A 25802-nucleotide genomic window follows, 5' to 3' on the forward strand; every position below is an offset into this window, starting at 1 on the left:
TTGCTTGTTTTTGAAGTTGACATAAGTGGAATAATAAGTATTCCATATATGGAATATATGTGGAGTAAATATGTATGTTTTTATATGTATTGTTTTGTGTGGTTTGCTCTTTTTCCACAATATTATTTGTGAGATTAATCCATGTTGTGTATAGCTCCGCTTCATTTCATTTCATTGACATTTAGCATTTTATATTGTGAACATACCACAATTTATCTATCCATGCAACTATAAACAATCTTGTGTACATCTTCTGGTACACACATGCAAACATTTCTCTAATGTATATAGAATTGTTTGAGGATTTGTGTATCTCTAGGTAATGCCAAACTTCCCAAGCGGTTGTGTCGGTAATAGAAAAGTCCCATTACTTCCTGTTCCCATTAGTACTTGATATTTTGGACTTATAAAATTTTTACCATGGGTGTGATTATTTTTCTCATTGTGGTTTTTAGTTTGCATTTCTTTGATCACAAATGATGTAAGGCATATTTTCATATGTTTGTGGCCATTTGGATTTCCTCTTTTCTTAAGTATCTTCTGTTTGAATCTTTTGTCCATTTTTTCTATTGAGTTTCCTTACTGCTTTGTAAAAGTTTTGTTTTCATTTTTAATATTGTTGATATTGGTCCTTTGTAAGTTACATGTATGGCAAATATCTCCTTCCACTTTATGGCATTCCTTTTCACTTTCTTCATGGTGTCTTTGACATGAAAATATAGTTCCATTTTTCAGTTATTTCTTTTAGCACTTTTTGTGTTTTGTTTAGGCAAATTTTCCCTAACTAGAAGATATTCTTCTATATTATCTAAAAAAAAACCTTTATAGTTTTTGCCTTTCACATTTGGGTCTGTAAACTAGCTGGAACAGATTTTTGGGTGTGTGAGGTAGAAAGTATGGGCCCAATTTCATTTTTGCCCATATAGATACTCAATTGTTCTTTTAACATATAGATACCAATAGCATCATTTTTGAAAGGACGATCCTTTCTCCATTGATTTAGAAAGCCACCTTAATCATCTATCAAAACTCTATATAAACATTTAGGTTAGTTTTGGACTCTATTCAATTCCATTGGTCTATTTGGCCATCCCTGTGCTAGTCCCACAGTATCTTTATATTGTTTTGATATGTGTAGGACAAATCCATTTTCTTCTTTTCCATCACAGTGTATTGGTTATACTGATGTATTGTATTCCTATATCAGATTTAGAGCCAGCTTATCAAACTCCACAAGAAAATATGTAGGGATATAACTGAAATTGCATTTAATCTATATATTAATTTGGGAGAACTGGCATTAGGTCTTATAATCCATTAACATGGTATATTTCTTCTCTGTAATCTTCTTGGGTCTCTCTGAATAAACATCTATAGAAGGACCAAAATTATTTAAAAATTTAACCTTCAAAATGAAATAGCCAGTTACATTACCAGCAAAATGGGTTTATTTGGGAATAGCAGTGAATTGCAATAAGGGACATTCAAGCTACAGCAAAACCATAGGAAAGTCCAACAAACAAAAGAGAGAAACATTCATTTATGGAGAAGGAGGAAGTTAGGAGGAGTCGCTTTGAGCAAAGTCCATTGAAGAAAAGCAAGAGTTTAGGGTTATGACAGTTTCTTATTGGCTGAGTTATCATGGTATGTAGTCCATTTCTTGTAGGAGATGCAATGTCTGTATTTTCCTGTTGGAGCCTATAATTGGTGATTCTTTAGTGTTGAGGATTCTTCTATTGGAGCCTGTAATTGACAAGTCTTCCTTTAATTGACAGTGGTATGGCTCCCCTTTGTAGCCCCCTGACTTGACTTAAGTGAGGTTCCCCTTTATTAATTTTCACAACCTCAAAAATATAAAAAGAGAAATGCAAATTAAGGTATATTAAAATTTTAAAAACCTGTTCTCATTTTCTTTGAGTCATCAACCATATACCTAAACATTCTGATCATGGTATCATTACCTATTGTGTTGACTGTGCAACCAGAGCACTTTGAATTTTCCATCTGTGGTATGGCCCCATCACAAAATTTCTCATCTATCCATTCTTTCCTTTGGCCCTATATCTGAAGAAGGAGTGTGTCTATGAAAAGAAGTTCCAATAATCCATCCATGAGTATAGTACTGTGATTCTAGGACAGTTGAGATAGTAGTGATTATAGATTCCTTCCTATCTGGAGTATTCCTTTACATTCCCCACAGTCACCCAGTGGCAGAGGCCCCAGAAAAAATGATGCCCAGTTTTCTACTAGAAAGGTCAAACATAAAAAATTGATTGTTGCATTTTCCTGGCTGCTTCATTTATGAAATGGCGCTTTTGTTGCTTTGACAGATGAGACCACTTTTTCTTCTGAGCTTCTCTGACCTCCTTCTGGGAATATACTGGCTCATTGAGACACTTCTCTATGGAACTTCAGTGGCCAATAAGGACATTGTTTGCTATAACCTGCAAGCAGTTGGACAGGTGAGTGCTTACAGATTGTGACTGTACTTTGTAAGAAAGGCATGCTCATATCAAAATAGGAAATAAAGAGAATCCATTCTTGGAAGTAGGACCTTTTGTTTATTGTTATACTTTAAAAGAATAGCTTTTATTATTTTCCCATATTAAAAAAAAACACTGTTTATTATAGAAAATTCAGAGACACACAAAAAAATAATTAGAATCACCCAGATATAATCACTCTTTAGTATTTTTTGTATATGTCCTTCCAGTCTTTTTTTATGTGCATATATACATTTTAAGACAAACCAAATAATACATTAGTAGTTTTTATAATATGATTTCATTATTCAACATATTGTGACTGTATTTCCATGTAATGACACATTCTTCTACAACATCTTTTGAGGTTACTACAGGGTTTTTCATTAAAGGAATATAGCAAACACTGGCTTTTGAAAATACTACAGATCATCATATATGGGTTATGTATCGTTCATGGATATTATCAATGGATTTAACCCACACAGTACTATCAGTATGTTATGTTTCTTGGGTATGTTTTTTTAAATTTTATTTTGGTATCATTAATCTACAATTACATGAAGGACATTATGTTTACTAGGCTCCCCACTTCACCAAGTCTCTTAGGTATTTCTGAGACTTTGAATGTGAAAAACGTAGAGGTTAAAATGCAGTCTGTTCTCACTGCTGGTTGTTTCCTCTGGGACTTCTTGCTAAAGGGGAAATTTCTTTCAATTTACTAGAAAAATGATAATATGTAATTGGTAGTGTGAAATCCATATGCTAATATGTTTCCTATCTCATATGAATTTAAGTATCTAAGATATAATTTACTCAATCCTGCTAATAACCTGATAAATTAAGTAGAGTTAAGGCTATATTTTTTTCTTGGATAAGGAGATAATATTATAGTCTTGGAAGTAAAAGAAGTCTACATTAGAATCCTGGACCTGACTGACTTTATAACCATAAGCAACTACTTAATTGTTCTGAACTTCAGTTTCCTCTAATCTATAAAATAGTCATTTAATGACATTTACCTTTTGCTTGGCACAGATGTAATTAACTTTATTTTTTTTACAACTTTATTGAGCTATACATATAATAAATTATATACATTAAAGTGTGCAATTTGATAATTTTTTACGTATGTATACTGAGAAATCACCACAATCAAGGTAACAAACATTCTCATTTCTAACACCCACTGAAAATCTTTTCAAGTATTTTCCTTTACTTCATGGAACATATGAAGTATAATAGTTGCTTTTAAAAATATCTGTTGGATATTTCCAATATATGGCTTATTTTCTTTAATTAAAGTATCATTGATATACAATCTTTTTTTATTAATGTATTATTCATATACATTCTTATGAAGGTTTAACATGATAAAACAATGTGGTTACTACATTCACCCATGTTATTGTTACTGCCTAAAGTATAGTAAGATGCCACAGAGTCACTATTTGCCTTCTCTGTGCTACACTGTCTTCCCCATGATACCCCCCACACCATGTGCACCAATCATAATTCCCCAGAACTCCCTTCTCCCTCCCTCCCCACCCACCCTCCTCTACCCCTACCCTTTGGTAACCGCTAGTCCCTTCTTGGAGTCTATGAGTCAGCTTCTGTTTTATTCCTTCAGTTTTGCTTTGTTGTTATATTCCACAAATGAGGGAAATCATTTGGTACTTGTCTTTCTCCACCCAGCTTATTTCACTGAGCATAATATCTTCCAGCTCCATCCATGTTGTTGCAAATGGTAGGATTTGTTTCTTTCTTATGGCTGAATAGTATTCCATTGTGTATATGTACCACATCTTTATCCATTCATCTACTGATGGACACTTACGTTGCTTCCATATCTTGGCTTCCATATCTTCCAAATTTTAGAACTATTTGCTCTAGTTCACTGAAGAATGCTGTTGGTATTTTCACAGTGATTGCTTTGAATCTGTAGATTGCTTTAGGCAGGATCGCCGTTTTGACAATATTAATTCTTCCTATCCATGAGCATGGGATGTGTTTCCATTTATTCATATTTTCTTTAATTTCTCTCATGAGTGTCTTGCAGTTTTTGAGTATAGGTATTTCACTTCCTTGGTTAGGTTTATTCCTAGGTATTTTATTCTTTTTGATGGAATTGTGAATGGAATTGTTTTCCTGATTTCTCTTTCTGCTAGTTCATTGTTAAAGTGTATAGGAATGCAACAGATATCTGTGTATTAATTTTGTATCCTGCAACTTTGCTGAATTCAGGTATTAGTTCTAGTAGTTTGGAGTTCTTTAGGGTTTTTTTTTTTGTAGACAATTATTTTTTATCGAAGGGTAGTTGACACAGTATTACATTACATTAGTTTCAGGTGTACAACATAGTTATTCAACATTTATATGCATGATAATGCTAGGTACCAGCTATCACCTTACCAAGTTGTTACAATATTTTGACTATATTCCTTATGCTATACATTACATCCCAGTTACTTATTTATTTTACAATTGGAAGTGTGTACTTTTTTTTTTTTTGTTTGTTTGTTTGTGAGGGCATCTCTCATATTTATTGATCAAATGGTTGTTAACAACAATATAATTCTGTATAGGGGAGTCAATGCTCAATGCACAATCATTAATCCACCCCAAGCCTAATTTTCATCAGTCTCCGATCTTCTGAGGCATAACAAACAAGTTCTTACATGGAGAACAAATTCTTACATAGTGAATAAGGTACATGGTGAACAGTACAAGGGCAGTCATCACAGAAACTTTCGGTTTTGCTCATGCATTATGAACTATAAACAGTCAGTTCAAATATGAATACTCATTTGATTTTTATACTTGATTTATATTGAATACCACATTTCTCTCTTTATTATTATTATTTTTAATAAAATGCTGAAGTGGTAGGTAGATACAAGATAAAGGTAGAAAACATAGTTTAGTGTTGTAAGAGAGCAAATGTAGATGATCAGGTGTGTGCCTGTAGACTATGTGTTAATCCAAGCTAGACAAGGGCAATAAAACATCCATGTATGCAGAAGATTTCTCTCAGAACAGGGGGGGTGAGGTTCTAAGCCTCACCTCTGTTGATCCCCAATTTCTCACCTGATGACCCCCCTGCGACTGTGCCTGTCTTAGGTTGTTCCTCCCTTGAGGAATCTTACCCGTCTCTGGCCAACCAGTCATCTTCTGGGGCCATACAGGGAAATGTAAAGTTGGTAAGTGAGAGAGAAGCCTTATTGTTTGAAATGGTTAGCTTTTTATTTCTTTGCATATTTATGCCCTGTAGCTTCTATGCCCAGCATTTGTCTTGAGGTATCTTTACCACTTGGAAGAATTATGATACTCGGTAAATTTGATATGAGGCACGAATTCTATTTAAGGGTTGTAATTAGGAAGGAAGAAGAAAAGCTATAGAAGTAGCAGGCGGAAGAAAACATGGGAAGATTGATTATTTCTTTGACATATCTTCTTGTAGAGTACTTCAGCATGTATAGGTTTTAAGCTACTACTTAAATTGCACACACACATTAACATAATAGGAGTATAGTTACATAACCAAAGCATACCTGTAATTACCAGCCATCTCCAGTGAAACCAAGAAAACCATTTAGGCACCTTAGGCATTTGTGAAAACTTATCTATGATATGGTGGATATTGTCCAACTGAACCTGAACAGTCTTAGAGAGATCAGACAAATTAAAACAACCCATTCCTGGGGAATGTTCACATCCCTTATGTTCTTTTAACAGTAAATAGTCTGTAGTTGTAAGATTTTGGAGCGCTACAATTTGCACTTCTCCTAATTCTTGTTTGAGTTCCAACAGTATAGATCCAGTCAAATTTGTTGTTTTACTGTATGCACAGGCCAGCTTAGATATCTCCTTCTTCATTCCCATGGCAAGTCCAGGAACTGGTGGGATGAGTGCATCTACAGCTGTAGCAGTGCGTGGATCTTTGTTGGGGTTTTTTGATGATCATCTTCTGGCATGAGTCTTCCAGAGAGTGCTGATGTTGGAAGTTCTATTTCATATCATATCTTAGTTCATTTTCGGGGTAGCCCAATTAGGCTTTGATCCTCTGTATAAACACAAACAGACCCTTTGCCTACACTTTTATATGCCCTATATACCCTTGTGTAGACCTCATTGGAGGTTACCACACAGGAACTGCCTTTTTTTTTTTTTTGGTATCACTAATCTACACTTACATGACGAATATTATGTTTACTAGGCTCTCCCCTATACCAGGTCCCCCCTATAAACCTCTTTACAGTCACTGTCCATCAGCATAGCAAAATGTTGTAGAATCACTACTTGCCTTCTCTGTGTTGTACAGCCCTCCCTTTTCTCCCACCCCCCCATGCATGCTAATCTTAATACCCCCCTACTTCTCCCCCCCCTTATCCCTCCCTGCCCACCCATCCTCCCCAGTCCCTTTCCCTTTGGTACCTGTTAGTCCATTCTTGAGTTTTGTGATTCTGCTGCTGTTTTGTTCCTTCAGTTTTTCCTTTGTTCTTATATTCCACAGATAAGTGAAATCATTTGGTATTTCTCTTTCTCCGCTTGGCTTGTTTCACTGAGCATAATACCCTCCAGCTCCATCCATGTTGCTGCAAATGGTAGGATTTGCCCTTCTCTTATGGCTGAGTAGTATTCCATTGTGTATATGTACCACATCTTCTTTATCCATTCATCTATCAATGGACATTTAGGTTGCTTCCAATTCTTGGCTATTGTAAATAGTGCTGCAATAAACATAGGGGTGCATCTGTCTTTCTCAAACTTGATTGCTGCATTCTTAGGGTAAATTCCTAGAGTGCAATTCCTAGGTCAAATGGTAAGTCTGTTTTGAGCATTTTGATGTACCTCCATACTGCTTTCCACAATGGTTGAACTAACTTACATTCCCACCAGCAGTGTAGGAGGGTTCCCCTTTCTCCACAGCCTCGCCAACATTTGTTGTTGTTTGTCTTTTGGATGGCAGCCATCCTTACTGGTGTGAGGTGATACCTCATTGTAGTTTTAATTTGCATTTCTCTGATAATTAGCGATGTGGAGCATCTTTTCATGTGTCTGTTGGCCATCTGTATTTCTTTTTTGGAGAACTGTCTGTTCAGATCCTTCGCACATTTTTTAATTGGGTTATTTGTTTTTTGTTTGTTGAGGCGTGTGAGCTCTTTATATATTCTGGACGTCAAGCCTTTATCGGATGTGTCATTTTCAAAGATATTCTCCCATACTGTAGGGTTCCTTTTTGTTCTATTGATGGTGTCTTTTGTTGTACAGAAGCTTTTCAGCTTAATATAGTACCACTTGTTCATTTTTGCTGTTGTTTTCCTTGCCCGGGGAGATATGTTCAAGAAGAGGTCACTCATGTTTATGTCTAAGAGGTTTTTGCCTATGTTTTCTTCCAAGAGTTTAATGGTTTCATGACTTACATTCATATCTTTGATCCATTTTGAGTTTACTTTTGTATATGGGGTTAGACAATGGTCCAGTTTCATTCTCCTACATGTAGCTGTCCAGTTTTGCCAGCACCATCTGTTGAAGAGACTGTCATTTCGCCATTGTATGTCCATGGCTCCTTTATCAAATATTAATTGACCATATATGTCTGGGTTAATGTCTGGATTCTCTAGTCTGTTCCATTGGTCTGTGGCTCTGCTCTTGTGCCAGTACCAAATTGTCTTGATTACTATGGCTTTATAGTAGAGCTTGAAGTTGGGGAGTGAGATCCCCCCACTTTATTCTTCTTTCTCAGGATTGCTTTGGCTCTTCGGGGTCTTTGGTGTTTCCATATGAATTTTTGAATTATTTGTTCCAGTTCATTGAAGAATGTTGCTGGTAGTTTCATAGGGATTGCATCAAATCTGTATATTGCTTTGGGCAGGATGGCCATTTTGACGATATTAATTCTTCCTAGCCACGAGCATGGGATGAGTTTCCATCTGTTAGTGTCCCCTTTAATTTCTCTTAAGAGTGACTTGTAGTTTTCAGAGTATAAGTCTTTCACTTCTTTGGTTATGTTTATTCCTAGGTATTTTATTTTTTTTGATGCAATTGTGAATGGAGTTGTTTTCCTGATTTCTCTTTCTGTTGGTTCATTGTTAGTGTATAGGAAAGCCACAGATTTCTGTGTATTTATTTTGTATCCTGCAACTTTGCTGTATTCCGATATCAGTTCCAGTAGTTTTGGGGTGGAGTCTTTAGGGTTTTTTATGTACAGTATCATGTCATCTGCAAATAGTGACAGTTTAACTTCTTCTTTACCAATCTGGATTCCTTGTATGTTTTTGTTTTGTCTGATTGCCGTGGCTAGGACCTCCAGTACTATGTTAAATAACAGTGGGGAGAGTGGGCATCCCTGTCTAGTTCCCGATCTCAGAGGAAATTCTTTCAGCTTCTCGCTGTTCAGTATAATGTTGGCTGCGGGTTTATCATAGATGGCCTTTATTATGTTGAGGTACTTGCCCTCTATTCCCATTTTGCTGAGAGTTTTTAACATGAATGGATGTTGAACTTTGTCAAATGCTTTTTCAACATCTATGGAGATGATCATGTGGTTTTTGTCTTTCTTTTTGTTGATGTGGTGGATGATGTTGATGGACTTTCGAATGTTGTACCATCCTTGCATCCCTGGGATGAATCCCACTTGGTCATGGTGTATGATCCTTTTGATGTATTTTTGAATTCGGTTTGCTAATATTTTGTTGAGTATTTTTGCATCTACGTTCATCAGGGATATTGGTCTGTAGTTTTCTTTCTTGGTGGGGTCTTTGCCTGGTTTTGGTATTAGGGTGATGTTAGCTTCATAGAATGAGTTTGGGAGTATCCCCTCCTCCTCTATTTTTTGGAAAACTTTAAGGAGAATGGGTATTATGTCTTCCCTGTATGTCTGATAAAATTCCGAGGTAAATCCATCTGGCCCGGGGGTTTTGTTCTTTGGTAGTTTTTGGAAGACCGCTTCAATTTCGTTGCTGGTAATTGGTCTGTTTAGATTTTCTGTTTCTTTCTGGGTCAGTCTTGGAAGGTTGTATTTTTCTAGGAAGTTGTCCATTTCTCCTAGGTTTCCCAGCTTGTTAGCATATAGGTTTTCATAGTATTCTCTAATAATTCTTTGTATTTCTGTGGGGTCCGTCATGATTTTTCCTTTCTCATTTCTGATACTGTTGATTTGTGTTGACTCTCTTTTCTTCTTAATAAGTCTGGCTAGAGGCTTATCTATTTTGTTTATTTTCTCGAAGAACCAGCTCTTGGTTTCATTGACTTTTGCTATTGTTTTATTCTTCTCAATTTTATTTATTTCTTCTCTGATCTTTATTATGTCCCTCCTTCTGCTGACCTTAGGCCTCATTTGTTCTTCTTTTTCCAATTTCGATAATTGTGACATTAGACCATTCATTTGGGATTGTTCTTCCTTTTTTAAATATGCTTGGATTGCTATATACTTTCCTCTTAAGACTGCTTTTGCTGTGTCCCACAGAAGTTGGGGCTTAGTGGTGGTGTTGTCATTTGTTTCCATATATTGCTGGATCTCCATTTTGATTTGGTCATTGATCCATTGATTATTTAGGAGCGTATTGTTAAGCCTCCATGTGTTTGTGAGCCTCTTTGCTTTCTTTGTACAGTTTATTTCTAGTTTTATGCCTTTGTGGTCTGAAAAGTTGGTTGGTAGGATTTCAATCTTTTGGAATTTTCTGAGGCTCTTTTTGTGGCCTAGTATGTGGTCTATTCTGGAGAATGTTCCATGTGCACTTGAGAAGAATGTGTATCCTGTTGCTTTTGGATGTAGAGTTCTATAGATGTCAATTAGGTCCATCTGCTCTACTGTGTTGTTCAGTGCTTCTGTGTCCTTACTTATTTTCTGCCCGGTGGATCTATCCTTTGGGGTGAGTGGTGTGTTGAAGTCTCCTAGAATGAATGCATTGCAGTCTATTTCCCCCTTTAGTTCTGTTAGTATTTGTTTCACATATGCTGGTGCTCCTGTGTTGGGTGCATATATATTTAAAATGGTTATATCCTCTTGTTGGACTGAGCCCTTTATCATTATGTAGTGTCCTTCTTTATCTCTTATTACTTTCTTTGTTTTGAAGCCTATTTTGTCTGATATTAGTACTGCAACCCCTTTAGGGGTTTTTATGTATAATATCATGGCACCTGCAAACAGTGACAGTTTAACTTCTTCTTTACCAATCTGGATGCCTTTTTATTTCTTTCTGTTGTCTGATTGCCATGGCGGGGACCTCCAGAACTATGTTGAATAAAAGTGGGGAGAGTGGGCATCCTTATATTATACCTGATCTTAAAGGAAAAGCTCAGCTTCTTACTTTTACGTATGATGTTGTCTCTAGGTTTGTCATAGATAGTCTTTATTATGTTGAGGCTTGTAGCCTTTATACCCATTTTGTTGTGAGTTTTTATCATGAATAGATGTGGAATTTTGTAAGATGCTTTTTCAGCATCAATTCAGATGATCATATAGTTTTTTTCATTTTATTATCATTAATCTACAATTACGTGAAGAACATTATGGTTACTAGACTCCCCCCTTCACCAAGTACCCCCCCACAAACCCCATTACAGTCACTGTCCATTAGCGTAGTAAGATGCTGTAGACTCACTACTTGTCTTCTCTGTGTTGCACTTCCCTCCCTATGCCCCTCCCCCACATTGTACATGCTAATAGTAAGACCTCCTTTCTTTTTCCCTGCCTTTTTCCCTCTCTTCCCACCCCTCCTGCCCAGTCCCTTTCCCTTGGGAACCATTAGTCCATTCTTGGGTTCTGTGATTCTGCTGCTGTTTTGTTCCTTCAGTTTTGCTTTCTTCTTATACTCCACATATGAGTGAAATCATTTGGTACTTGTCTTTCTCCACCTGGCTTATTTCACTGAGCATAATACCCTCTAGCTCCATCCATGTTGTTGCAAATGGTAGGATCTATTTTTTTCTTATGGCTGAGTAATATTCCATTGTGTATATGTACCACATCTTCTTTATCCATTCATCTACTGATGGACATTTAGGTTGCTTCCATATCTTGGCTATTGTAAATAGTGCAGCGATAAACATAGGGGTGCATCTGTCTTTTTCAAACTGGAGTGCTGCATTCTTAGGGTAAATTCCTAGAAGTGGAATTCCTGGTTCAAATGGTATTTCTATTCTGAGGAACCTCCATACTGCTTTCCACAGTGGTTGAACTAATTTACATTCCCACCAGCAGTGTAGGAGGGTTCCCCTTTCTCCACAACCTTGCCAAAATTTGTTGTTGTCTTTTGGATGATAGCCATCCTTACTGGGGTGAGGTGATATCTCATTGTGGTTTTAATTTCCATTTCTCTGATGACAAGCGATGTGGAGCATCTTTTCATGTTTCTGTTGGCCATCTGAATTTCTTCTTTGGAGAACTGTCTATTCAGCTCCTCTGCCCATTTTTTAATTGGATTATTTGCTTTTTGTTTTTTGAGGTGTGTGAGCTCTTTATATATTTTGGATGTCAACCCTTTATCATATCTGTCATTTATGACTATATTCTCCCATACTGTAGGGTACCTTTTTGTTCTATTGATGGTGTCCTTTGCTGTACAGAAGGTTTTCAGCTTGATATAGTCCCACTTGTTCATTTTTGCTTTTGTTTCCCTTGCTCAGCTTTTCACTGTTTAGTATGATGTTGGCTGTGGGTTTATCATATATGGCCTTTATTATGTTGAGGTACCTGCCCTCTATACCCATTTTTTTGAGAGTTTTTATCATGAATGGATGTTGAATTTTCTCAAATGCTTTTTCAGCATCTATGGAGATGATCATGTGGTTTTTATCCTTCTTTTTGTTTATGTGGTGGATGATGTTGATGGATTTTTTTAATGTTGTACCATCCTTGCATCCCTGGGATGAATCCCACTTGGTCATGGTATATGATCCTTTTGATGTATTTTTTAATTCAGTTTGCTAATATTTTGTTGAGTATTTTTGCATCTACGTTCATCAGGGATATTGGTCTGTAGTTTTCTTTCTTGGTGGGGTCTTTGCCTGGTTTTGGTATTAGGGTGATGTTGGCTTCATAGAATGAGTTTGGGAGTATTCCCTCCTCTTCTGTTTTTTGGAAAACTTTAAGGAGAATGGGTATTATGTCTTCTCTGTATGTCTGATAAAATTCTGAGGTAAATCCATCTGGCCCGGGGGTTTTGTTCTTTGGTAGTTTTTTGATTACCGCTTCAATTTCGTTGCTGGTAATTGGTCTGTTTAGATTTTCTGTTTCTTTCTGGGTCAGTCTTGGAAGGTTGTATTTTTCTAGGATGTTGTCTATTTCTCCAAGGTTTTCCAGCTTGTGAGCATATAGGTTTTCATAGTATTCTCTAATAATTCTTTGTATTTCTGTGTGGTCCATCATGATTTTTCCTTTCTCGTTTCTGATTCTGTTGATGTGTGTTGACTCTCTTTTTCTCTTAATAAGTCTGGCTAGAGGCTTATCTATTTTGTTTATTTTCTCAAAGAACCAGCTCTTGGTTTCATTGATTTTTTGAATAGTTTTATTCTTCTCAATTTTATTAATTTCTTCTCTGTTCTTTATTATGTCCCTCCTTCTGCTGACTTTAGTCCTCATTTGTTCTTCTTTTTCCAATTTTGATAATTGTGATGTTAGACTATTCATTTGGGTTTGTTCTTCTTTCTTTAAATATGCCTGGATTGCTATATACTTTCCTCTTAAGACTGCTTTCGCTGCGTCCCACAGAAGTTCGGGCTTTGTGTTGTTGTTGTCATTTATTTACATATATTGCTGGATCTCCATTTTAATTTGGTCATTGATCCTTTGACTATTTAGGAGTGTGTTATTAAGCCTCCATGTGTTTGTGAGCCTTTTTGCTTTGTTTGTGCAATTTATTTCTAGTTTTATACCTTTGTGGTCTGAAAAGTTGGTTGGTAGAATTTCAATCTTTTGGAATTTACTGAGGCTCTTTTTGTGGCCTAGTATGTGATCTATTCTGGAGAATGTTCCATGTGCACTTGAGAAGAATGTATATCCTGTTGCTTTTGGATGTAGAGTTCTATAGATGTCAATTAGGTCCATCTGCTCTACTGTGTTGTTCAGTGCTTCTGTGTCCTTACTTATTTTCTGTCTGGTGGATCTGTCCTTTGGAGTGAATGGTGTGTTGAAGTCTCCTAGAATGAATGGATTGCATTCTATTTCCTCCTTTAGTTCTGTTAGTATTTGTTTCACATATGCTGGTGCTTCTGTGTTGGGTGCATATATATTTATAATGGTTATATCCTCTTGTTGGACTGAGCCCTTTATCATTATGTAATGTCCTTCTTTATCTCTTGTTACTTTCTTTGTTTTGAAGTCTATTTTGTCTGATACTAGTACTGCAGCACCTGCTTTTTTCTCCCTATTGTTTGCATGAAAGATCTTTTTCCATCCCTTGACTTTTAATCTGTGCATGTCTTTGGGTTTGAGGTGAGTCTCTTGTAAGCAGCATATAGGTGGATCTTGTTTTTTTATCCAATCTGTGACTCTGTGTCTTTTGATTGGTGCATTCAGTCCATTTACATTTAGGGTTATTCTCGATAGGCATGTTCTTATTGACATTTCAGGCTTTAGATTCGTGGTTACCAAAGGTTCCAGGTTATTTTCCTTACTATCTAAGAGTCTAACTTAACTCCCTTAGTATGCTGTTACAAATACAATCTAAAGGTTCTTTTCTATTTCTCCTCCTTTTTCTTCCTCCTTCATTCCTTATATATTAGGTATCAACTTCTGTACTTTTTGTCTATCCCTTGATTGACTTTGGGGATAGTTAATTTAATTTTGCATTTGCTTCGTAATTAGCTGTTCTACTTCCTTTACTGTGGTTTTATTACCTCTGGTGAAAGCTATTCAACGTTAGGAACACATCCATCTATAGCAGTCCCTCCAAAATAGACTGTAGAGATGGTTTGTGGGAGGTAAATTCTCTCAGATTTTGCTTATCTGGAAATTTTTTAATCCCTCCTTCAAATTTAAATGATAATCTTGCTGGATAAAGTAATCTTGGTTCCAGGCCCCTCTGCTTCATGGCATTTAATACATCATGCCACTCCCTTCTGGCCTGTAAGGTTTCTGCTGAGAAGTCTGATGTTAGTCTGATGGGCTTTCCTTTGTATGTGATCTTATTTCTGTCTCTGGCTGCTTTTAAAAGTCTGTCCTTATCCTTGATCTTTCCCATTTTAATTACTATGTGTCTTGCTATTGTCTTCCTTGGGTCCCTTGTGTAGGGGGATCTGTGGATCTCCATGGCCTGACAGACTATGTCCTTCCCCAGATTGGGGAAGTTTTCAACAACTACTTCCTCAAAGACACTTTCTATCCCTTTCTCTCTCTTCTTCTTCTTCTGGTATCCCTATAATGCGAATATTGTTCCATTTGGTTTGGTCACACATTTCTCTCAATATTCTTTCATTCTTAGAGATCCTTTTTTCTCTCTGTGCCTCAGCTTCTTTGTATTCCTCTTCTCTAGTTTCTATTTCATTTATTATCTCCTCCACCGTATCCAACCTGCTTTTAATACCCTCCATCGTGTTCTTCAGTGATTGGATCTCCGACCTGAATTCATTCCTGAGTTCTTGGTTGTCTTTCCATACCTCCATTAGGATGTTGATGATTTTTATTTTGAACTCCCTTTCAGGAAGAGTCACAAGGTCCATATCACTTAAATCTTTCTCGGCAGTTGTATTAATAATTTTACTCTGGACAAGGTTCCTTTGGCGTTTCATGTTTGTATATGGCACCCTCTAGTGTCCAGAAGCTCTATTCTGGAGCTGCTCAGCCCCTGAAGCAATGTCGGAGGTCGCAAGGGAGCGGTACTGGTGCCTGGGGGGGAGGAAAGAGCTGTTCCCCACCTCCCGGCTGCTGTGCCTGTCTCCACTGCCTGAGCCAGTGGGCCGAGCACACAGGTATAAGTTTTTGTCTCAGAGCAGCTGGATATGGATCCCTGCTTTCCACAAGCAGCCGGAATCCCAGTCTCCCCAGGAACTCTGCCTGTATTAACTTTCCAACCCGGTATTCATGCGAGTCTCATGAAAGCACCATGAGATGTAGGTTTGTGCTCCCAGCGCAGATCTCCGGAGCTAGGTATTCAGCAGTCCCAAGCCTTCCACTCCCTCCCTGCTCCGTTTCTCTTCCTCCCACTGGTGAGCTGGTGTGGGGGAAGGGCTCAGGTCCCGCGGAGTCACAACTCTGGTATGTTACCCTGTTCGGTGAAGTCTGCTCTTTTCTCCAGGTGTGTGCAGTCTAATGCCATCCTCTTTCCTGTTGCTCTCTCAGGATTGGTTGCGCCAACTATATTTTCTAATTGTATCCAGTTTTAGGAGGAAGCCTCTGTCTCTCCTCTCACGCTGCCATCTTTAATCCTTCTCTTGATCATATAGTTTTTATCTTTCTTTTTGTTAATGTGGAGTATGTTGTTGATTAACTTACAAATATTCCACCATCCTTGTATCCCTGGAAAAAAGCCAAGTTGGTCATGATGGATGATCCTTTTGATGTATTTTTGAATTCAGTTTGCTAATATTTTGTTGGGGATTTTTGCATGTATGTTCATGAAGTATATTGGTCTATAATTTTGTATTTTTGGTGTCTTTGGTTTTGGTGTTAGGGTGATGCTGGCCTCATTGATTGAGTTTGGAAGTATTCCCTCCTCTTCTACCTTGGAATACATTAAGGAGGAAGGGTATTAGCTCTTCTTTAAATGTTTGGTAGAATGCAGCTGTGAAGCCATCTGGTCCTGAACTTTTGTTTGTTGGATGTTTTTTTTTATTACCAATTCAGTTTCATACCTGGTAAGTGGTCTTTTCAGATTTTCTGTTTCTTCCTGGGTCTACCTTGGAATAATGTATTTTATGACTTTTTAGGTAGGTCTGGAGCAATGCCCAGCCTCAGGCTAATTAAGTCTCAGTATTGAGGGAAGGCCTTCCTGAGTACTCTGTGCCCTGTTGAATTAGCTGTTTTTCAAATCTTGATTGTGAGCACAGGCACTATTCTTGATCCTGTGTAATCTCCAGATACTGTCCTCTAATCCTTTTAGATGTTCCTTTCCTCACTTTTGGCTAGTTCCCTTACACATATGTACCATTCAGTAGTTGGCTGAATATTCCATGAGGACCCTCTGCAAATTTCTAGGATTCCCTGAACAGCTTTTTCCTCCCCAGCACTGTGTTCTATGAACTCTGGCTGCCTTGGTCTCCTTGGATTCTCAGAAGTATCTCGTCAACTCACAGTCTGCCAGGCTCTGCCTCAGTTTCCATTTCCTCTAGTGCAGCATGGAAACTCTCTCTAGGAAGTAAGCCGAGGCAGTCAAATTGCTCATCTAATGTTTCCCATGTTTCAGAGATCACTGTCCATTGTCACCTGATCTCTAGTGTCTTGAAACCATTGTTTCAAATAGTTTGTCTGGGTTTTTTTTGTTTGTTTGCAGGGAAGTAAATCCAATGCCATCTTGGCCAGAAGTGGAAAACTACTTATGTGATGATCATTAGGCCAGGTATCATTGTGTCTTTATTGTAATGTCAAATGCTTTTATCAGAGCTGTTCTGTACAAATTTTGTAAATGAAGGTCAGGGACCGAAAATATGCTCAAAACACTTAAGTGTTTGGATAGTCAGGGTTAACTTGGAGTTTTCTAGAGAACATATGATGTAAGTAATTCTTAATAAATAGTGAAATTATTCTTTAGAATAGAGAAAAAGTTCAGATTCTTGTAGATTAAAATAAAAAGTTCATTTTATTGTCTTTCCTTCTGATAAATTCTGTCAGCTGGAGGAAAAAAATACTATTTAACTTGGCTCTTTTCTTTAAATTGAGGCTCACAATTCAGATGAAAAAGTTCTACTGGCCCACTTAGTCAGCTTTAGGAGAGTGATATTAGGGAACAAAATTACAGGTATCCTCTGCTATTTGAAAGTTACTTTATGTCACTTCACTTTTAGAAAGACTAACATTATTTCTGAACCTGTTTTTCCTAACTGAAAGAAGTCTGAAGAGGATTTTCACTGTTACAGAAAAAGACAAAAAGCAAAAATAGCACTCAGTGTTTGTTTTGCAGCAAGCCATTAAGGAGGCAGTGTGCACCCTAAGCAGCAAGAGTGGCTCTGCCAAGCCCTTTCCCAGGAATCACACTCAGCATCTCAGCATCAAGCCACTAGAGCTTTGAAATGCTTGTGAGCATCTGTACTTTATCACAATTTATTTTGTGCATCCATTAGAAAGATGTGTCCTAAAGTATCAAAGAGGACTTTGATATTTTTTGGGTCTGGGAATGTTCATAAAAGCTAATATAAATTAATGGGAATTGTTTCTTTGCTTTATGCCACTTTGGCTTACAAAAAGTTTCATAGGAATGCTTTACTTTTAAGACAACAGGGGAAACCTATAAACCTAGGGTTAGGAGAGACCTGGATTCTTTGTACTTTTACTATTGAGAATCTGTATGACTTTGAGGAAGTTATTTGGTTTTTATCCCTTGTTATTTTTCTGTAAAATGAAAATCATTGCTGGTTGAATCTATTTCCTAGAAATGTTTGAAATATTAAATAGGATGTCTGATATATTTTGTAAAATTAAAGGTTCTGTATGAATGTAATGTTTTTTTTTGGATTTTTCTGTTTGAGCAAGGGAATTAAGATTGTGAACTAAGTAATATACCAAGATTGGTTGCTTTTTCCAAGTCCTGAAAATGGATTCAGTTTATTACTCAGTTGGGAAAGGATTCAGAACCTTGTTTTGGATATTTTCCTATGAAGAGGTATATTTGATAAGACAGAAACTTCTGCCTGAGAAGATAGGTTGACTAGGCTGATCTGTCAAGTCATAAGAGCCTATTTCTCCAAAATTTAGTTTGGAAATGGCCACGATGTTCTAGATGTTTTGGCTAGCTATAAGAAACTCAGAGCTGGTCAGGGAGGAGACTTGGCTCAGTACAGCTGTAGTACCCTTATGCCACTTCACTTAACTGGAACAGAAAAAAAACAATCATTTGTCAAAAGTTCATGGACCCCAAATAAGCTACAGTAACAGAATATATTCCCCAACTGTATAAACCATCAGAAGAAAAGTAGTAGAAAGTGCTCTGGTCTAGAGAGTAGGAGTTCTTGGTCAATACCAAACGAGAACTGCATTTTATGTAGTTCAATGCATCTTTCAAGAGTTAAGGGCACTAAGTACCCAGCAAGTTCTGTCTTGTCTTGGAATTTTTTTTTTTTAATGAGCACCGAAGCCTGAAACTTTCCAAGTCTGGCTTAAGTATAGTTTTTCACCAGCCCTAAGTAAACAGGCAGTGCTATTTTCTTATATAGTCTGTATTGATCTTCTGATAACCCATTACTATTGACATATTTAACTTGGTAGTATACCTAGGCATCGATTTTACAGAATCAAAGTTACCTAGAGTTAGTTTTTAAGACCCTGAAGAGGTCACCTGTACTCTTGTTTAATCATAGCTAAATTTCTCCTTAGACAAATTAGGATGAGAATATTTTTAGTAGATCTTTAGGGCTTAACCTTCACTGTTACCCTCATTTACTTAGTAAGAATTATTTAAGAATGTTTCCTATTTTCTCCTACTTTAGAGCTCTAGGGAATTAGATGTTATAATTCATTATTCTGTTATTCTACTTAAAAGCTAAAGGAAAACTGTTTCTCTTCTTCAATACTTTGGGCACCAAATGTGGTGTTCCCACACCAACCGATTCTCCGATCTCCAGGCACCAACTGAGTGTTTTACAGTTCAGTTCTGATACTGACTACCTGGAGTTAGCACAGACCCCATAGGTTAAAGGCTCAGTCCCACAAAACTGCCTTCCACTTCAGATGTCAATTGCAAGTAGTGGTTTCCTAGGTTACCCACACTTCTATTTTATTTGGCCACCAATTGGGCATTCCCATGACCCCCATCTCAGATTCGATAATTTGCTATAGTGGCTCATAGAACTCGGGGAACTACTTACTTATATTTACCAGTTTATTGTAAAGGATATAATTAAGGAATACAGATGAACAACCAGGTGAAGGGATACATAGGGCAAGGTCCTAAAGGGTCCTGAGCACAGGAACTTCTGTCCTCATGGAGTTGGGAGTACCCAGAAGCTCTCACAATCCCTTAGTTTTAGAGTTTTTATGGAGGTTTCATCATGTAGGCATGATCAGTTATTAACTCAGTTTTCTGTTCCTCTTTCCTACCTGGGTAGGACTGGAATTTCCAAGCCTCTAATCATGGTTTGATTTTTGGTGACCAGCCCCCATCCCGAAGCTATTCAGGGGCCCACTGAGAATCACCTCATTAGAACAAAAGATGGTCCTGTCACCTAGGAAAATTCAAGGGCTTTAGAAGCTCTGTATAAGATGCTCCTATCACTCCCATCACTCAGAAAATTCCAAGGCTTTAGGAGCTTTGCACCAGGAACGAGGGGTAGAAAACAAATACATATTTCTTATGACACAAAAGCAAAATCAAATTTGGCTCTTTTTTTTCCATATTACTTGAGCATCTTGGTACCTAGTTTAATAATGTTTAGAGACTGGAAGACCAAGACAGAAATACGTACTTTCCTTAAAAATGAAACATTTTCATTTTTTAGTTTTTCTGTTTTAAAGCATTTAGTATGTATAATTAATACCATGAATACATGTTCTTGGTAAAAATTAAAATAATAAAGGGGTATCCAAGTGCGAAATAAAAGTTCACCTTGCTTTCTGCTTCTGACTTTCAAAATTTGATTAGTTGAGATTAAGTCTCTCTAACTTTCAAAATTCTCCTGTATCTGGTTCTTGAGAGAAAAGTTGAGAATGAGAGGAGGCAGAGCATTCCTTGTTAGCACAAGCAGATTAAGAGGTCCTAGATTTTCTAAGAGTCATCGTAAAGAAAGAGAACCAGTCACCTGATCTAAACAAACAAGATATTCTGAATCTAGATTTCCAGGTCCATTCTTTGAGCAGGAAGACCCTTTTAGAAAAGAATCTTTTTGAAAACTGGTACTGAGATTTTTTATAACATACTTAGCAGTTATTAATCATTCCCACTGAAGAATGAAAGAAAATGGGCTTAAGCGGTAATAGGAAAGAATTTTGTTTGGGTAGAAACATTGTTATGACACCAATAAATTATCAAGGTCACTTTGGTGTTTCCCTATCAAATGTGTCTTTAATTTTCATCTGTGTGAAATGGGTTTGTTTTACATAAAGACTAGGTGATATACTTGATAAGTGATTCAGTGGTTAGATTCAATAGGCAAATGGTTCCTAGATTTCAGGATTTCATAAATGAGTAAAACTAAAAAAAAAGAGTGCAAGTTGTCATAGTGTTAACTTTATCTTTTGCCAAATTAAAAACATTTTAAAAAACAACTACTACTTAATTTAACAAATCAATAACAATTGATACTAAAAAACTCAGCAATATATAATCTGGGCCCCTCTGCACAGTCATCCTGCACAGCCATCCTCTGGACCTCTGTCCTTGGTGCTGCCACCACCCCAGCCTCTGCTCTGCTCTCCTGCAGCCTTGCAGCCCTGCCACCATGTCATGTGCAGAGCACTGTGCGGGGCTCTTTATATAGAGTCAACAGCCATGTATTGCCCACAGGTGTGCAGTGAGCTAGTCAGCCAGGGCCAGGTGAGAATCCTGGCCACAGGAATTCTCATTTTATCCACATCCACTAAAATACTATTAGCTATAAATGAATTCAGCATTGCAGGAGCACAAAAGCTCATTATAAAAATTATTATATTTCTATATTCTAGCAATAAACAATCTAGAAATGGAATTAAAACAGATTCATTTAAAATAGCATAAAAAAGAATAAAATACTGAGAAAAATTAACAAAAGAAGTGTAAGATTAATACACTAAACACTACAATATACTGTTGAAAAATTAAGTAAAATCTAAATAAATGGAAAGATATTCTATGTTGATGGATGTCTCACCTGAGGGGGATTGCCCCCAGGCAACTTCACTCTGAATTCAGTGAGACCAAATAACAGTGGAATGTTAGGGGTAAAAAGGTTTATACCAAGCTTTATTTTCATGGTGGCAGGTTGAGTGCTGGAATCATGTTTACTTCTGGGGCAGTCTGCAGGCAGGAAGCCCATTCCATTTGTCTCTGGAGAGGGTACTGGGCATAGGTCTTTATAGTAACACCAAGAATCATGGCTCATTGCCAACAGATGTGTAAGCATTGGCCTAGTAGTAGGCTAATTATGTCACCAAGTAGATTTGGGTCAGGTGAGGATCCTGGCCATAGGAACTTTCATTTTCCCTACAATGGATCACAAGACAGTATTTTTAAGATGACAGCACCCCCCAAATGATCTATACATTCAACATAATTCCTGTGAAAATCCCAACTGTCTTTATTGCAGAAATTGACAGGGTAGTTTTAGTAATCAAGACAGTATGCTACAGGTATAAAGATCAACATATGTATCAATGGATAGAACTGAGAGTCCAGAAATAAGCAACTGACATTTATGAACAATTGATTTTTCACAAAATGGCCAAACTACGTCAATGGGGAAAGCATAGCCTTTTCAATAAATTGTGTGTGGTCAACTGGACATCTACATGCAAAAGAATGAATTTGGGCACTTACTTTACACTATACCCAAAAATTAACTCAAAATGGATTTTTTTTGTCTAAATGTAAGAGCTAAAAATAATAAAACTCTTAGAGAAAATGTAGGAGTAGATATTTGTGATCTTACATTAGGCCATGATTTCTTAGATATGATACCAAAAATACAAACAATAAAGGAGACAGCTGGTAAGTTGGACTTTATTTTTCTTTTTTAATTAATACAGTCTTATATTAGTTTCAAGTATACAACACAGTGGTTCAACAGATACCATATTATTAAATCCTTACCCCCACTAGTTTCAGCTACTGTCTGTCAATATAGGAAGATATTACAGAATCATTGGCTGCATTCTCCATGCTGTGCTACTATCCCTGTGACCAATCTAAATTATGATTGAGAATGTTTGTTCCCCTTTATCCTCCTCTCCTTCCCCCTTGGTAACCACCAGTCCTTTCTCAGTGTCTATGAGTCTATGGCTTTGTTGTTTACTCTATTTTGCTTTGCATTTATATTCCACAAATAAGTGAAATCATATGATATTTGTCTTTCTCTACCTAGTTTATTTCACTTACCATAATACCCTCTAGGTCCATGCATGTTGTTGCAAATGGCACGATTTTTTTTTAGTTTTATGGCTAAATAATATTCCGCTGTATGTAAATACCACATCTTCTTTATCCATTCATCTTTGATGGACACATAGGTTGCTTCCATATCTTGGCTATTGTAAATAATGCAGGAATAAACATTGGGGTGCATATATCTTTTCAGATCAGAGATTTTGTTTTCTTTGAATAAATTCCCAGAAGTGGAATTACTGGCTTCAATGGTATTTCTATTTTTAGTTTTTTGAGGAACCTCCATATTGCTTTCCACAGTGGCTTGCACCAATTGACATTCTCATCAATGGTATAGGAACATTCCCTTTTCTCCACATCCTTGCCAACACTCGTTATTTCTTGTCTTTTGTTTGGATGGTGACCATTCTAATTGGTCTGAGGTGATATCTCATTGTGGTTTTAATTTGTATTTCCCTGATGATTAGCCATGTGGAGCATCTTTTCTTTTGCTTGTTGGCCATCTATATGTCTTCTTTGGAGAAACTTCTGTTCAGGCACTCCACCCATTTTTAAAAAAATTTTTATTAAGGTATGATTGATATACACTCTTATGAAGGTTTCACATGAATAAACAATGCGGTTACTACATTTACCCATATTATCAAGTCCCCACCCATACCCCAATGCAGTCACTGTTCATCAGTGTAGCAATTTCCAGAGATCCACTACATCCCATCTCTGTGATACACTGTTCTCCCCGTGATTCCTCACACCATGTGTACTAAACATAATACCCCTCAGTCCCCTTCTCCCTCCCTCCCCACCTGCCCTCCCACACCCCTTCCCCTTGGTAACCACTAGTTCATTCTTGAATTCTCTGGGTCTGCTGCCATTTTGTTCCTTCAGTTTTGCTTCACTGTTATACTCCACAAATGAGGGAAATCATTTGGTATTTGTCTTTCTCTGCCTGACTTATTTCACTGAGCATAATGTCCTCCAGCTCCATCCATGTTGTTGCAAATGGTAGGATTTGTTTCTTTCTTATGGCTGAATAGTATTCCATTGTATATATGTACCACATCTTCTTTGTCCATTCATCTACGGATGGACATTTAGGTTGCTTCCATATCTTGGCTATTGTAAAAAGTGCTGCGAAGAACATAGGGGTGCATATGTCTTTTTGAATCTGAGAAGTTGTATTCTTTGGGTAAATTCCAAATAGTGGGATTCTGGGGTCAAATGGTATTTCTAATTTTAGTTTTTTGAGGAACCTCCATATTGCTTTCCACAATGGTTAAACTAGCTTACATTCCCACCAGCAGTGTAGGAATGTTCCCATTTCTCTGCATCCTCACCAACTTTTGTTGTTCTTAGTCTTTTCGATGCTGGCCATCCTTACTGATGTGAGGTGATATCTTATTGTGGTTTTAATTTGCATTTCCCTGATGATTAGTGATGCCTCCACCCATTTTTAATCAGGTTATTTGTTCTTTTGTTGTTGAGTTGTATGAGTTCTTTATATATTTTGGATGTTAGCCTCTTGCCAGATAAATAATTTATGAATATTTTCTCCCATACTGTAGGTTGCCTTTTTGTTCTGCTGATTGTGTCCTTTGCTGTACAGAAGCTTCTTACTTTGCTGTAATCCCACTTGTTCATTTTTTGTTTCCCTTGTCTGAGGAGATGTGTCTAGGAAAAAAATTGCTCATACTTATATTTAAATATTTTTGACTATGTTTTCTTCTAAGAGCTTTATAGTTTTATGTATTACATTCAGGTCTTTGATCCATTTCAACTTCACTTACATGTATAGAGTTAGACAATAATCCAGTTTCATTCTCTTGCATGCAGCTGTCCAGTTTTCCCAGCACCAGTTGTTGAAGAGGCTGTTTTTTCCCCATTGTGTATTCCTGGTTCCTTTATCATTTACTGATTGGCCATATATGTGTGGGTTTATATCTGGGCTCCATTCCATTCCATTAATCTGTGGGGCTGTTCTTGTGCCAGTACCATAGTGTTTTGATTACTGTAACTTTGTAGTAAACCCTGAAGTCAGGAAGCATAATGCCCCCAATTTTGTTCTTTCTTCTCAGGATTGCTTTGGCTATTCAGGGTCTTTTGTGGTTCCAAAAGAATTTTATAACAATTTGTTATACTTAATTGAAAAATGCTGTTGGTATTTTGATAGGGATTTCATTGGCTCTGTAAATTGCTTTGGGCAGGATGGCTATTTTGATAATATTAATTTTTCCTATCCATGAGCATAGAATGATTTCCATTCATTTCTGTCTAATTTCTCTCATAAGTGTCTTACAGTTTTCAGAGTACAAGTCTTTTACCTCCTTGCTTAGGCCTATTCCTAGATAGCTTATTCTTTTTGATACAATTGTAAATGGAGTTGTTTTCCTTATTTTTCTTTCTGCTGGTTCATTGTCAGTATACAAGAATGTAACAGATTTTTGTGAATTGCAACTTTGCTGAATTCAGTTATTAGTTCTGACAGTTTTTTGGTGGGGTCTTTTTAGGTTTTCTGTGTACAATATAATGTCATCTTCAAATAGTGACAGTTTAACTTCTTCCTTATCAATTTCAATGCTTTTTATCTTTTTATCTTATCTAATGGCTGTAACTATGACCTCCAGTACTATGTGGAATAAAAGTGGCAGGAGTGGACATCCTTGTCTTGTTTCTGATCTAAAAGGAAAAGCTTTCAACTTTTTGCCATTGACTGTCATGTTAGCTGTGGGTTTGTCATAGATGGCCTTTATTATATTCAGGTACAAACCCTCTATACCCATTTTGTTAAGAGTTTTTATCATGAATGGGTGTTGAATTTTGTCAAATGCTTTTTCAGCATCTATTGAGATGATCATGTGGGTTTTATCCTTCTTTTTGTTAATGTGCTGTGTGATATTGATAGATTTACAAATGTTACCATCCTTGAATTCCTGGACTAAATCCCACTTGGTCTTGGTGGATGATCCTTTTGATTTATTTTTTAATTCAGTTTGCTAGTATTTTGTTGAGGATTTTTGCCTCTGTTCATCAGGGATATTGGTCTATAATTTTCTTTTTTTGGTAGTGTCTTTGTATTGTTTTAGTATTACAGTGATGCCAGCCTCATAAAATTGGCTTGGAAGTATTCCCTCCTCTTTTACCTTTTGGAGTAGTT

General features: G+C 36.9%; 1 protein-coding gene across 5 annotated transcripts in view; it reads left to right on the forward strand.

The window, feature by feature from the left end:
* The window catches only part of TMEM116 (transmembrane protein 116), a 73294-nt gene that overhangs the window by 21457 nt on the left and 26035 nt on the right, over positions 1-25802 (forward strand). For 4 of the 5 annotated variants that reach the window (XM_036929210.2, XM_036929213.2, XM_036929208.2 and 1 more), the window contains exon 4: positions 2331-2462. The exons of the other annotated variant lie outside the window; for it this stretch is intronic. In XM_036929210.2, coding sequence (XP_036785105.1) covers positions 2331-2462 — 132 coding nt within the window. The remainder of the gene's footprint in view (positions 1-2330; positions 2463-25802) is intronic. 5 annotated transcript variants of the gene reach the window in all.

This window comes from Manis pentadactyla, chromosome 14, assembly GCF_030020395.1.
Source record: "Manis pentadactyla isolate mManPen7 chromosome 14, mManPen7.hap1, whole genome shotgun sequence".
Taxonomy (NCBI): Eukaryota; Metazoa; Chordata; class Mammalia; order Pholidota; family Manidae; genus Manis; species Manis pentadactyla.